Source organism: Megalops cyprinoides, chromosome 11, assembly GCF_013368585.1.
Source record: "Megalops cyprinoides isolate fMegCyp1 chromosome 11, fMegCyp1.pri, whole genome shotgun sequence".
Lineage (NCBI taxonomy): Eukaryota > Metazoa > Chordata > Actinopteri > Elopiformes > Megalopidae > Megalops > Megalops cyprinoides.
In genome coordinates this window covers 32,718,131-32,732,593 of record NC_050593.1, presented here as the reverse complement: position 1 = coordinate 32,732,593, position 14,463 = coordinate 32,718,131, and the positions used below count along the sequence as shown (strand labels likewise).

The window sequence follows — 14,463 nt, the reverse complement described above, 5'->3', positions numbered from 1 at the left end:
GTCTTTAGGCAAAGGCCTTGTAAGACGGACAGGGGGTACGTAAACATTTGTGATGGATGTCAGTCCCAAATGTTGGTGCCAGTTCACTTCTAAAGATGGAGACAGCTACAATTCCACACATACTTCTAATTGCCAAAATGGTGACGCATTCAATTTCTCCAACTAATTACAAAACCAAAAGCACGCCAGAGGTAGTGTATGGCTTCAGTTTGTTTCATTCTTCTAACAGGTTGGAGTGGCCCACTGCTTTGCTTGCCTCAGGCCAAACCTTGCCTTTTTGGTGCCAGCACCTGTTGGTTGCCAGTTGGCCAAATATCATGGGAACCAGACTCTCTCCCCTGTGACTACAAACCTTGTTAGCTGTTTGATCAAAAAAAAAAAAAAAAAAAAAAACAAATAACCAAGATGGTGCTTTCTGTATATGGGATTCTCAATAGTTGATCAACTGATTTGTTATCCTTTACCAACAACAGTGGGTCAACCAACATAACTTTTTGTTGTGCTTTTTGTTTTACAACTACCACCCTGTGTTAGCAAAAACAAAACATCTGAGAGCATAGTTAGTCACAGACTTGGAAACACGTACCAAATTGAAACACTGTGATTGTTTAAAGTTTTCAAACGCGAGGGTATTGGGCTAAACGTGTTATGGTAAACACTGCCAACTATCTGGTGCGTGACAACAGCAGAATCTGAGTGGTGGGTCTATAAATCTACTGCTAAAATTATGTGGGAGTCAGAAAAAAAACGAATTAAGACTGCAGTTCCACGGATGCGATATCATTCATACTCAAGGAGAAATCAAGGAAATTAAATACAAAGACTCATTACAAGCGTTATTGTCGAGGAGTTAATTAAGCGAGTCCCTACAAGAATTCCTTCAGCATAACAGATGGATCAGTCAGATCACTCAGACAGCATTCCACTTTTAAGAGCAGTTCTTCTGGATTTCAGAGCGGTAAAGGACTATATCTAAACAATGGTAATTTGTTTTTATTTATTTTTTTTTTTTTTGAAACCTTAAGTGCAGTTTGGTTGTTCTGTAGTCACGTGTTCGCCGCTGCTTCGGATGAGGGGTGACTTTCAGAGTCTGCTACTCCAACACGTGAGGACTTGAAACGCAGCCCTCGCCCGTGATTTCGTCTGCCCCTTGATCAAAATGAAACCTGACAGCTCCGGTATGAGCAACTTCTAGAGAGTTAAAGTAGCTCTTTTCAAAGCACCTGGGGTGCAAAATAAACTTTCCCACACAGCTCGACTTAGAAGAAGTTAGGTACCTATCGCAAACACTACCACCCCGCTATCGTTTGCGACGTTTCTGACTGAATGCATATCCAAGGAGCCATGATTAGGTCGAGACTTCCCTGTCTGCAAAAGCATCTATCCAGTCAAACGCTCAATCCCCCCATGAAGTATACAAGAACGCAAAAGATGTCTAAGAGTTATCATAGTGAACACGAGTAATGCCATTTTCTCCTGATCAGGGCATTTTGCAAACACTCAAAGTACACCGTCACAGCTAGTACAGAAGGGTTGTGAAGTTTACTGTAATTTTCGATTTACTAAGAGTTATCCCTTTACGGTTACGTTACACAAACAATGTGAATACAGGCCCAACTGACACAGGCGTAAATTACCGGCGTGGTGTCTCGTTTAGGCTACGGCTGTCACTGCAATGCGGGCGAAGAATTTGGCATGCCAATAAACTTCTTCTAACAAGCAACATGCGAGTGAAGCCCGCGGCATGTAGCCTAAACCGTGTGAAAGTCGATCATTTAAATTCCGCAGTTTTGTAAACATCTGAAGGTGCTAAGATTACCTTGTTAGATACCTAACAAAACTTTATAGTTTGTTCCGCGCTTTATTATATACACAGTAGGTGAAATATTACAGCGGACAGCTCGGCATTTTCCCCAACTTACACCTTTGCGGCAAGAGATGTGCTAATTTATGCCCCACGACAGCAAAGACGGGGTATTAGCTGCCAAGCTTCACTACATGGCAATAATTGCACTAGCACACCATAACAGTACGTAGCTAACGTTAGCTAGAAAGCTAGCACAAACAGTCTACCAAAGTTGATGAAACTACTGACATGCTTATTATGCAGAGACTGTTGAATTATTATAAGTTTAATTTCATCACACACAAAATTAACCTTGTTGCCCGCAGTTCTCCACACATATAAACCGTTTCTTCTTAGACATGTCCCGACAAATTCCAATCCGCACCTTCCACCTCTCCCTTTGGTCACTTTACGTTACCCAAACTCTCCTTACGGACTTTTTCATCTCAAGCATTGTTTTCCGTAGACAAACACCACACATACATAAATTCTGAAAGAAAACAACCTCTAAAGGGCCATCGGCGTTTCTAAATTTTTAAAGATAAATGGAATATAGTTACCTGATTTAGGACATGAAACGCCCGAAAGAAAACTTTTCCTCCCGCTTATCTCCACATGAATCCACTGAGCAGGATAGACAGGGAGAGCGCCCAACTCCTCCCTCGCAGAACTAGCACCATGAGGTCATTGCACAGGGGTGCGCACCAAGACGGTATCCGAGCAATACAGACCGAGCTTACAGTCATGCATTCTACGAGCTTGCTGTAATAACAGGCTGCATATTGAGGCTGGACATTTGTAAGCAAACAAAGATGAAAACGAACATGGAAACTGAAGGCAGCGACTTTTTTTTTTTCGTAGACCTGTATAATCTTCCCCAATACACGTGGCGCCTCGCAATTATGACAGATTGCTTTAGTTTATTTTCCTTGCAAAACGCAGTCTCAAATGCGTAGCTTTGGGCAAGCTACAGAACTGTAAAAAAATTACAGCAAGTCCAGGTGGTTCAAATGAGTTTGTTTGCTGGTTTTACACGAACGCTTAAGAAACGATTAATATTTCTTTCTACGTAAATCTATTCAATCAATTTCAATATTAAACAAGTAGCCTACAGAATGAGACTGGTTTTAATTTCGTCTTTTGCTGTGTGCTGTAAAAAAAAAAAGAAAAAACGTGGCAGGCGTTTTGGGGGTTTTCGGAGCACATGACATAATTAGTTTTTAATGTCATACTGCTACGTGTGGAGGTAATTCATAACACGTGAGGATAATTAAATTGAGTCGTGGAAATGATTGAAATTTAGGTCAGATGCGCGCTCCACTAACGCCTATGCATGTGGTTTACGGAACACTTCAGAAGATATTTTTTCGAGCATTTTAAAACTCACCATCACAGAATCACCACACCAGTAGAATTATGTTTTGTAGCCTTGTTTGTAGGCTACTAAGATTTATTAAGAGAGTTTTGAATATTTAAAACGGAAGCGGAAGCATCTAAATATGTCCAGAATGCGTTAAAGTCTGTTATCCACTTAGGGACATAATGTTGGATATGACCCCAAGATACGTTCAAAGTAATACAATTACAACAATCTAAACGTTAAGGTTAAACAGATCGCTAAATACGTATACAGGTCGATCGGATGAACTACTCACTTACTTCAGATTTGTCTCTATACTGCCACCGTGAGGCGGAAAGATTTCCTGACGATAAAGGTTGTCTAAAAACTGGCCTAGTGATTGTTCTCACGGTGTTTTATTGTGTTATTTTTGTTTGTGGTAGAAGATTCTTACCGAGGAAAAAATTTTACCATCATGAATCCAAATGTCACAAAGTGGGTGGTGTGAGCAAAGCAGAACAAGTCAAGTCTTCAGTGCAGTCATATAATTGAACTTAATTCACTGTTCGGCATTTATGGATACATCGAACCGGTGTCAGCCGCCGCCAGACTGAAAGAAGCTTTGACTGTACTTCTGTCTGAAGAGCATTGTTCTAAAATTCCCCCTGCGCACCTGGTGGTGATGTGCTCTGTTTAGACACACCCACTTTGGAAATGATGTTTGTATTTATGACACTGTAATGTTCCTCCAGAGAGCATTGCTCTTCCAACATGGAAAGCAACCTCATAAAATGCAACTGAGTCACAACCCAAAGATACCACAATAACATCTGATATCTGCACAGAGTGGGAGTGGAAGGCCTTTAACAGCATTTTTATCCAGCTCTAGGTTCCAGAATTAGGTTCTGGTAGGCCCCTGTGTACAAAAGCTTGCAAGTCCTCCTCTCTAATTTACCAACAGAAGAAAAATATTTTACAAAGAGACACTGCATGCAGGGAGAAGCCCCAAGTCAAGCTCATGGTGTACTTGTGTTGATTATGTGATGTGCACAGACTGTTTAAAAATGTAGAAAGTCTTAAAGTAAGAAAATAAGTAGTAAATGCATTTTTGCAACAGTAATCTTGTTTCTTATTGTAGGATAAAAATAAATCTTTTTCACAGTAAGAGTTTATTTAGTGTAAGTGCATTCAAACAGTCAATAACAATTTCATTTTTACATCAGTGGTTGACTTTCCATTGGGTGATATTAAACAAATGTCACTGTGTATTCAAACAACTTTTGTAAAATGCAGCAAAATGAGTGCATCCTTCAACATAAAACAACCATTTCCTCCTCTCTCAGTGGGAGGTAGCTAATCACATCCCTGGTTTGCATATCTTATGGCCTCTTTCCCACTCATTTGCATAAGAATGGATTCCACTTTGTTTTTCTCTTTTTTACAGTTGTACCACACTTTTGTGGTCGTATAATGTCGTATAACTTCACCCTAACTTGAACTGGTACCCTGTTCTCCCCCGCAGTCTTGACTGGATCTCTTAGCTAGCTTTTTTTTTCCCCCCCTTGGTCGTCATGCTAAGGAGCTGAATTGCAGACCACATCTGGAGCATAAATTTCCAAACAGACTTGTCCACGGTTGAGGTAAGGGGATGACTTCACGGAATGCGTAATTCTCCCGTGATTAGCGCTGGGTGATTTCTGATGTTGTTGCTTGTGTCTCGCTGGGGTGAGGCAGGGTTATTTTCAGATTCCTCTGTGCACTGTGTGTGTGTGCGCAGGGGAGGAGGAAGCCACAGGAGAACCCGCTCACGTCAGATGACTGGTGACAGACTCCCCGGCTCAGAGGCACTCACCGGGGAGAGGCCCAGAGTCAACAAGCGCTGTTAGTGACAGAGAACACCCCAAGCTGATCCCTGCCAAGGACACACACACAAAGGAGCGGCCAGATCGAGGTCCAGTTACATGTGCTGTAGTGTATTGATACCTGCACTGCGTCCGGGAAACACACTGGGGAATGACTGTACGCGTGTCTTCATCAAATCTGCAGTGGAGTCAGTCCTCCGGAATGGGACTGGTGAACAAAGATTAAACTAAACTACATTACTGTCATTTAGCAGACTCTCTTATCCAGAGCAACGAACATAGATTATCCAGTTTTATCCATTTATACAGCTGGATAGTTACCAAGGCTATTGTGTGTTAAGTACCTTGCCCAAGGGTACAACAGCAGAGTCTCATTGGGGAATTGAACCAGCAGCCTTTCACTTACCAGCCCTGCTCTTTACCACTACACCGCACTGCTAGATGACAATGATAAATTATCATTTATTATCATTTGGAAAAGAGCTCTGGATAAGAATTGGCTCTGGATAAGAGCATCTGCCCAATGATAATAAATGATAATAATGAGGTACATTTATACATAGTGCGGCGATTGTGGTTTTGTCACCCTTTAAACGCTAATGGAGGAATACTCATGATCTTGACAGAATATGGTTTTTTCACAATGATACTCTTTATGTGCCACCTTTAGTGATCTCTGTATTCCTGTTGACGTAAGGATAAGGTCACACCAGCAATTTTCACACTAACAAACATGGCGCTGATTTGTGAGTGAGGTCGCTATGTCTGCCCACATCCCCTCTCTTCATTACCCCCCACAGTGCCAACCATGGTGGGAGGCAGCCACTGAGTGTGACCAACGATCTATCAGAGAGGGGATTGTCACATGGCAGGAAGTCTCAACAATGGCTCCACATGAGTAAACAGACACCTGCGTGTGAGGGAGATCATGCAGGCCTCTGTGTGTGTACACAGTAAGCTGCTCCGCTGTGACGCCCTCCACCCTGTGCACAGCGGACACCCTCGCTTGCAGTGATTTTGATTGTGTTTTGAATCCTCTAATACGTATTCCAGAGCTGCTCCTGAGGGATGTAAACTTTCCATGTGCATCAATGCTAATTGGAGACTAACCTGACCCTGAACCCCCATACATTCTACATTTCTGTTCATGTGGGAGTGAATTCCACACATATTCTGCTAATGGTGATTAAATAGTACATTTGCCTCCAGTAGTTGCTTTAACCCCTCTGCGTTCAATCATGACATTATGATTTGTGTTGTTCATAAAGTTATGATGATAACATTAATGAGGTCAAATAATCTGAAAATTCAGTGAATGTTTTTACATATTCTAGCTACATTATTTTAAGGCAATATGAGTCTTAAGGTTTGTTTTTTGAAAGGTGGGCAAAAATACTAAGTACCCCGCAACCGTACTTATGAATCATATGCATTTTCTAGATAGCATGATTTCATTAAAGAAAAAAAAACATTAACAGTGAGCTGGCTAGTGCGGACAGAAGGCAGTATAAATGGAGTATTGATTTCTGTGAAAGTGATGAAACGCGCGGGGCTTCGTTTTAATCCCCGTAATGCGGAGATGAGCCGCGAGCGTCCGCGGAACACGCACGTGAATCGCTTAGTCCTCCCCGGTTCATTATTCATGCGCAGGTAACCGGCTCAAATCCCCCTCAGATAAGCACGGCTTCGGGGAGCCGCGCAGGAATGCAGCCACTGTCTCTTTATCTTTGGTCTCATCTCCCATCTGCCAGAAATGGATGCTGGCACGGAATCAGACGGCTATTGTAAAAACATTAGTCTCCGGCCACATGATACACCGTCAGAAAAGAGCTTAAGGATAGTACGGCCCATCTATCAGTAAGCATGCCCTGTAAAAGGCGCTCGTTTTTTGGCACTGGCATGCCATTAGTGCGCCACAAAAAAAAAAAGGAAAGAAGAGATGAAATATTAGCCGGAGAGAAACGGAGAAACCAAACTCTCTGCAAAAAAGTGGAGGATCTGTTTCAGCTCGCGGAACTTCCCCTCCCACGCATTCCAAGTCACAGACATCCCTGCATGTGTCAGAACTCACATGCTAAGTCAACTACTGTACTGTGCCACAAAGAGCACAGCATTGCACTAAAGTGGCAGTGTACCACCTTTGCCCTGAACTGCTTTACTTGCTTGGCTTTAATACAAGCAACGCTGTAGAGAGAAGGCCTTCCTCATACACAGTCATTTAATGTGAATATTTGCTTTGCTGAGTCAACATTGGACTCATTGTAAGTGTACACATCAATCAAAGTAAACGTCAGAACTTCAAAGGCCTAAATTATTGTGGACATGTTCGCTCAGTGCCTTCCCATAATATCATAGTCATGTGCACCCTCATGGCAACACAACTGTAATTCAGTAAGAGTAAGCAGTTAACACACTCACACACAGACACACACACACACACACACACACACACGTACATGTATGTGTTTAGTGAAAGGGAGAGAGCAATACATATATATCCGTTATTTAATGAGAAATTCCTGTACTCGAGCCATGCCTCATTCCTCTAAGGGAAATTCCTTTCTTGGGATGAGCAAACATAAAGCCCTACTCCAATACACTTAAAAGCTGCTTTGTGGGATCCATTTGGGAGGACTATACCTTTTACTTACATCTTGCATTTGCATTTTAAACATGTCTAATTAAGAGAATCACAGTGAAGTCAGGCTAGGAGAATCACGTTTTTAACTGGCAACAATAGAGGGCTGATTACAGAGAGCAAGGCCGCCTCTCTTACCTTGGGCAGCTCTTCCTCACAACATGAAAAATATTGATCAAAGCCAACGCGATGCTGTCAGTCTTGCAGAACTGATGGATTGGCCAAACGAGCCAGAGCTTTTAGAAGGCCCCCTCCTGTTGTGAGGCACTGATTAATCTTTCATGATCTTTTATTGGGATACATGAATCCAGGACAACATTATACATACAGCGCTCTGGATCGATGGACATGCTATTGATGAGTGCAGATAAATTGCTGTCTGTTATTTTCAGCTGATTGATTGCTCTTTCGCATAGCCAATTTGAATGTCACCTGAGTGAAGGTAGCGATGATTTATCTTCCTGCGATTCGATAATTCTGCTTGCATATGCTGTTATCGAGGCAACCCTGCTTACATACTGGAAATTAGCTTATGGGTCCAACTGGAGCCATTCAGAAAGAATACGCCCAAGCCGTGACACTAATCACCGTAAAAGACTCCAAGAAATCAGAGGACCAAGCTCCACTGCAGGCAGCGTGTACTGCCATGTGATGCAGAATGGTTAGCTCAATCGATTCCAAACACCACCACCTAAGATGGCCTGGTCATCTTCTAAGGTTGCAACCAGACCTCCCACCCAAGGTTGCTTTAAAAATGGCCTCCCCCTTGTAAAATGGTGACCCGAGACCACTTGGCGGAGGACCATTGAGCAGGAACTGACGGAAATAGATCTGTTGTGGGGAGATGAACACAGAGTTGCAAAGGACGAGCAGAGATGGAGGATTATTGTGCATGCATTATGCTCCACAAGGAGCAAAGAGAATGAATGATGTAGAATGAGAAGGTCTGATGGAGAGGACACTGACTGACCTCACCACACGCCCCCCCCCCCCCCCCCCCCCACTCCCTTCCTCCCTTCCTCCCTCAGAAGCATAACAACGTCGTCACCACAACAAAGGCCCGGCGAGGGAGGAGGCACCGTCGGCCTAATGATGCCTGAACATGTGTGAGCACAGAGAACAAACAGACTCTGTGTAAAGTGGCATTTCTGAGAGAGAGCCTCCTCAAAGCCTGGCACCACTTCACTGAGACACATCAAATTTTAAAGGTGTGTGCGTACGTGGAGGGGTACACCTGTAGATTACAATAACACCAAGACTAAGACGCATCAAAAGAAAATATCTTCAGACAGCTATTAAAGTTTTTCTCATGTCAGCGAGGGCAGGTTCTCAAGACAATGAATCAAGTGAGATGGAATAAAGGACAAGACTTGGAATTACTTTAAAAAGCAGTACAAGGAGCTCCAAACACAGGTTAAACAGAGTTGCAGTAGAAGTGTTAGAATAAAAACTTGGCAATGGTGTTGGGGGGGGGGGGGGGGGGGGGGAAGGCGGTTAACCACAGAAACTGATGAAATATTCAAACCATGTTCTTTTTGGGAAAAAAAAAAAAAAAAAAAAAAAAATGTTCAGGCAGTGCATACGGAAAGGTCATGCCTCCATCTTGTGGCCAAAACAGGAATTGCACCAGCTTTTAATAAGTCAGCACAATCAGTCAATCTATGCAGTATGTGATCATATTTGGGGCTTGTGTGTGTCAAACACAATTGTGTGCCTTCTATCGCATATTACAAGTCAAAAAAACAAAAACAAAAATGACACAAAATGACCCAATTTTCCTGTAAATTGTAAGGCAATTTTATTCAAGCAATATGTGTTAAGCATGCCTAGAAAAGTTCACATTTAGAATTTTTAATTCTGCCCACATTGAAGAAACAGCATACACTGGCTCTTTCTGTCTCTCAAACAAGTATGATTAAGACAACCCACTTTCTTTTAACTCCATGGTGACACTATACTCCATTTGTCGACAGAGGCCTCCGTCAGATATAGACAGAGAGGCAAACAGCCAATGCACCTAGTTAGTAGTAAACCAAGCACAAGGAACAAATATCAAAGCAATAAACAAGTGACCCCACAAGTAAGGTCAGAAATCACTAGAGATCAAGAGTTAATGTGAAGCTTAAGAGCTGTTACAATTGTACTGAAGCTTAAGTGCTATTACATTTTTTTTTTCCTTTCTGAGAACAAAACATTAACTACATAGGCTTCTCTCTCTGCCCACTTCGGCCCCGCCACGGGTATAATCCACTGCACACACTTCCCGTTTCGCTTAAGACTGTTTACTTCACAGATATTCCCCAGGCTCTTGTGCCACACACTCAGAAGGTGAGCGGCCATTTTGGCTCAACACTTGCGGGGCTGCTGTATAAAGAAGGAGCGAGGCGAGTGGGACTTCTCCACGGCCGGCCTCAGCCTGCTGTGTCTGACACTCACTGGAGTCTCTGGAAACTCGTGCCCCAGCTGCAACAGAAGGCAGATTCTTCTTAACTCAGGCACTTCACTCCATTTATCAAAATGATGCATAGGCAGCTGAAAGAGTTTTCAGTTACACATGGCATTTCATTTAAGACACACACACTATACATTTTTTCATACATATATATTCTTACATAGACAAATATAAATAGTGAAGTTGATGGCTTAAAAAAAATGTGACACATTTCAGCACAAGTCTTTAGATCAAAACATCTTTGAATGCATGTTTCCCATTATTTTAATCAGGTGTGTCCAAACTTTTTACTGGTACTGTACACACACACACACACACATATATACACATATACATACACACAAAAATTATATTTTTTTTATATATATATATATATATATATATATATATATATATATATATATATATATATATACATATATACACATACATACATACATACACACACACACACACTATATATATATATACACACACACACATACATACATACATACATACATACATACATACATACATACACACACATTATACCATGTATGTGGTGTAACACGTTACAAGTAGGGCATCAATTAAATACAGCACCTGCAGCAATGTGCAGATTTATAGAGTTTTATAAGATTAACAACCCAAGAGAACACCTGGTTTAACCTGCTGAATGCCTTGTGCAATTTCTCTAGACGGCACAAGATGTATATCCAAGTTAAATTCCACGTTAAGACATCACCACCGTACCCCTAACAGCAGATGTGGCAATGTACGGTAGTAGTGAAGCTGAATTCCAAAATTGGATATGCATTTCAAGTAAGGTAAATATTAACACAGTGTACCATTTACATGTGCTAAAAATACACGTGCTCCACCATACATTTAGAGTTGTTGACTTTAGCGAGTTCAGAAAATAGCAACCAAAGCCATCTGTACATCAACACATGCATTTGCAGGAGGGTACAGACAGAGCCACTGACCTTTTCCAGAGTGCCTGCTAACAGGACACTGACAGATTGCATTCTGGGAGAAGTGGGAAGAGACCTGGAAAGGAAGTTTAATATCCCTTCAACAGCAGTTGGCAAAAAACACAGACATACACAGGCTATGAATATCAAACCAGCTAATGGGCCTTGTTCCAAACATTGTCCCAAGACAAATGTGGAACTAAGACAATCATGGCAAAATGCGAGCTAACCCAGCATTCTAGTGTTTAAAATAAGCATGACAACGATACTGTGGAGAGAGAGCAGTATGGCAGTGTGACGGTAAGGCTAAATATGTTGCATTCTCTCCCACAATGTACTCAAGAGACGCAGCTACTCAAAAACCAAGCTACTGCCAGAACCTGTGATTGGAGGAACTATGGCTCATGGCCTGTACATCTTCTCCAGTGTTTGAGGCGGCAATTTGCCATGAGGAGGGCCGACCTGGGTGTAGTCTGGCTCATGCCCTTAAGCCAAGGGGGCACAGTGAAACTTAGCACAGACTAAGACCGAAGCTACTGGACTATGAAACCTCAGCATCGCCTCCACCCCTCCTTCACCCAATAGAATCACAAAGCTGAGTGATGTTTTTCCCCCAAGCAGACAGTGTTAGCTGGCTGCTTAAAATAGTGCGAGATTGCGCATACCACTGAAAGTAAAGAAACCAAAACACACAGGCAGCTAACTCAATCTTGGCCATGTTGCCATTACAGCAGGATTCAGCATTATGGCCTCTACGGGCCAGAAAATGGAAACGGAGGGAAAGAAATAAAGTAAAATAACTAAAGAACCAGGGCTTCATTGGTTTATACTTAAATCCTGGCAATTTCCTGGTCTGTCGTTCCTGGTCCCACGGGCAAAATGGGTAACTGGAAAATGAAAGGCTAGACGTGTCCAAAGAACTGCATTTGCAACATAAACCCCCCAAAACAAATCTGAACCCCTCTAGGACCCAAGGATAGGAGCTGGTTTTAACCCCTGTTTGTACGCCGCGACAGCTACCTGGGCTTTTCGGCGGGCCGCTTGGCCTCCTTCTCCATGGCAACGGTGTCCTCGCTGCTCTTCTTAGCCACCCGCTTCCCTCCGGCCTTCACTGTGGGCACAGAACACAGGCGCCCCCTGCCTGAGACACAGAGCAACTGCACCTTCCCAGAGTCATACCAGTCCCCATGGGATGGTGGAGACTGTGCTCTCACACCCACACGCTCCACACACACACACACACACACAAAACCCCATAGTTTTGAGCGACATTAAAGGACAGGGGACATCTTCCCACACACCATGATCTCCTCTCATCCTGCACCTAAAACACCCTAATTACAAGACAGCTCAAGGCCTGCACGAACTGCAGCTGTAATTGCACTGTGGAGGATTTTAGGAAAACAAAAGGCGCTGTTAACGTGGTTAGCCATGCCCAAACAGACTTACTGTAAGTACAGTGCAAGCTCACATAGTTCCACAGACTAACGCTTCCCAGGCAGCGTGTTGGCTTAGCCCGTCAGGCCCGGAGGCTATGGGTGGACCAGCACTGGCAGAGTGAAAGGGAAGGGCAGATTAGCTGTGAGGCGAAGCATGGAGAACACTGGCATGGGCTGTTGACACAAGAAGCCCCCCCTTTTCCACTGTAAACCTGGAGATAGGACTTGCTTGCGCCATCCACGTTCAAGATGGTTTTCCCATGATCCTTGTTGCCATGGTGGCCTGTGTCAGCTCAGCCCGCTAGCCTTTCTGGTGCTGGTCCACTTGCCAGCAAGCTGTGGGTGGAGTCTGCCCACTGCAATTGAAAAGGCAGTGCAAAGGAAAAGGAAGCATGCTGCACTGGGTTTGCAACCTACACCTCCTGCTTGTTCGAGCCTAGCTGCAGCTCCACGCCGAGAAAAGGTTGCACCCCCGTGACTGCTCCAACCAATGTATCACGAACCACTAAGCATCCGCGTGTTCATCAGATGGGAAATCCAAATCTGTGGAATTAACTGAGTTTGGATATGTTTGAGCCATCTGGAGAAAGTTTCAACGTCTCCAGGCCCAGAACACAAGCTCTGGATGCATTGGGCAGAATATTAGGGGACAACTGGTACATTTCATAGACTCTTAATTCAAAGTTGGCCCACACTGTTCCAATAGTTTAGCTTAACATTAAGGGAGATTTACATCAAGTTTTGTGGTTTTGTGAAAATTCTGGTTTCCATTTAATTTATGTGTGTGTCTCTCTCTCTCACACACACACACACACACAACCTTTGCAGGTAACCACCTAACAATAATAATAAAAAAGAAATCGAACGGCATTATTTATTTGAAACTTAAATGACAGTTCGTTTTACCTGAACACTTTAGAAAGATTTACACCTTTAATATAACGTTGCATTTCCTGCATATACATGCAAAGTACCATTTAAATCTTCAAAGAGCTCCAATCGCTAGGGGTTATTCCTGTGAGCACACCTCGACGTGCGGCAAGTTACTCTGCTCGACCTGCGCTCTGCATTCTCTGAAGGCTTAGAAAACAACAGGGCAAGGAGATCAGAACGCCGGAAACTGTGGCGGGGTGTACAAGTTACACGTTTCAAAGCCAAGTGTATCGTTCAGATTTCAGGGGAGAATTCCTCACATATCCCTGCGACGCTGATGCACAGACTGAGACAAATGCACAACGATGCAGGGCTCGACAAAGCCAGGCGACGCGCAGCACCAGAAAACAGCGCAATGGCCAAGATTTTTTTTTTAATCCTTGCATGAAAACGTTAGTTATTCGTGAAGAAATCTGTACTCATCTTATCAACAGAGTAAACTGAATAAGGAATGTATCAACAACAATGCGATTTAATCTTTAAAAAAGATTCAAACAAATTTAACGAAAAGGAAAGCGGAGGAAGTAGTAGTGTGTAGTAATTACCTGCTGGGGGATGCCCAGCCTTCAGCGTCGGATTCTCTCTCATTCCAGTTTTAGACAGCTGCACCATCTTCAAAACTTTGTTCTCAAGTACAAGGCACACCGTGTACCCTCCCACACTGGTTTTATACTGATGACGGACCAATGACGTAGCCTTCAACCACTCCAGGAAATCAAATTTATGGGGGGTGGGATTTCGAGTTAAAAAACAACTGGCTACGTCACAAACACGATTTTTTTTTCAAATTACGTAACTCCCTTTGTCTACCTCGCCAGATGAATATGAAAGTTATAATCAACTACACACCAAGTTTACAATGCACCCAGCCTGAAATGTGAGCAATGTCTTTGATGCCTAACCACAACAGTGAGTAATGGGGCCAGTGTCTTTTGAGATGTTGTCAGGGGTCCAAAAACGTGACCAAAACTTGCAGGACACACCCCCCCTAGCTACTA

General features: G+C 43.1%; 2 protein-coding genes across 3 annotated transcripts in view; both read right to left on the bottom strand.

Moving 5' to 3' along the window:
• tanc1b (tetratricopeptide repeat, ankyrin repeat and coiled-coil containing 1b) overlaps nucleotides 1-2,485 on the bottom strand; it is a 133,137-nt gene extending 130,652 nt beyond the window's left edge. For both annotated transcript variants that reach the window (XM_036541411.1, XM_036541412.1), the window contains exon 1: nucleotides 2,407-2,485. The gene's annotated coding sequence lies outside the window, so the exon portion shown is untranslated. The remainder of the gene's footprint in view (nucleotides 1-2,406) is intronic.
• Nucleotides 2,486-9,458: 6,973 nt separating this feature from the next.
• On the bottom strand, nucleotides 9,459-14,110 carry dap1b (death associated protein 1b). The gene is made up of 4 exons (XM_036541024.1): nucleotides 14,011-14,110; nucleotides 12,114-12,204; nucleotides 11,106-11,169; nucleotides 9,459-10,148 (listed from the first exon to the last, which is right to left on the bottom strand). The coding sequence occupies exons 1-4, from the start codon at nucleotides 14,075-14,077 to the stop codon at nucleotides 10,032-10,034; spliced, it is 339 nt and encodes a 112-aa protein (XP_036396917.1). The 5' UTR covers nucleotides 14,078-14,110; the 3' UTR covers nucleotides 9,459-10,031.
• Between the last annotated feature and the right edge of the window lie 353 nt (nucleotides 14,111-14,463).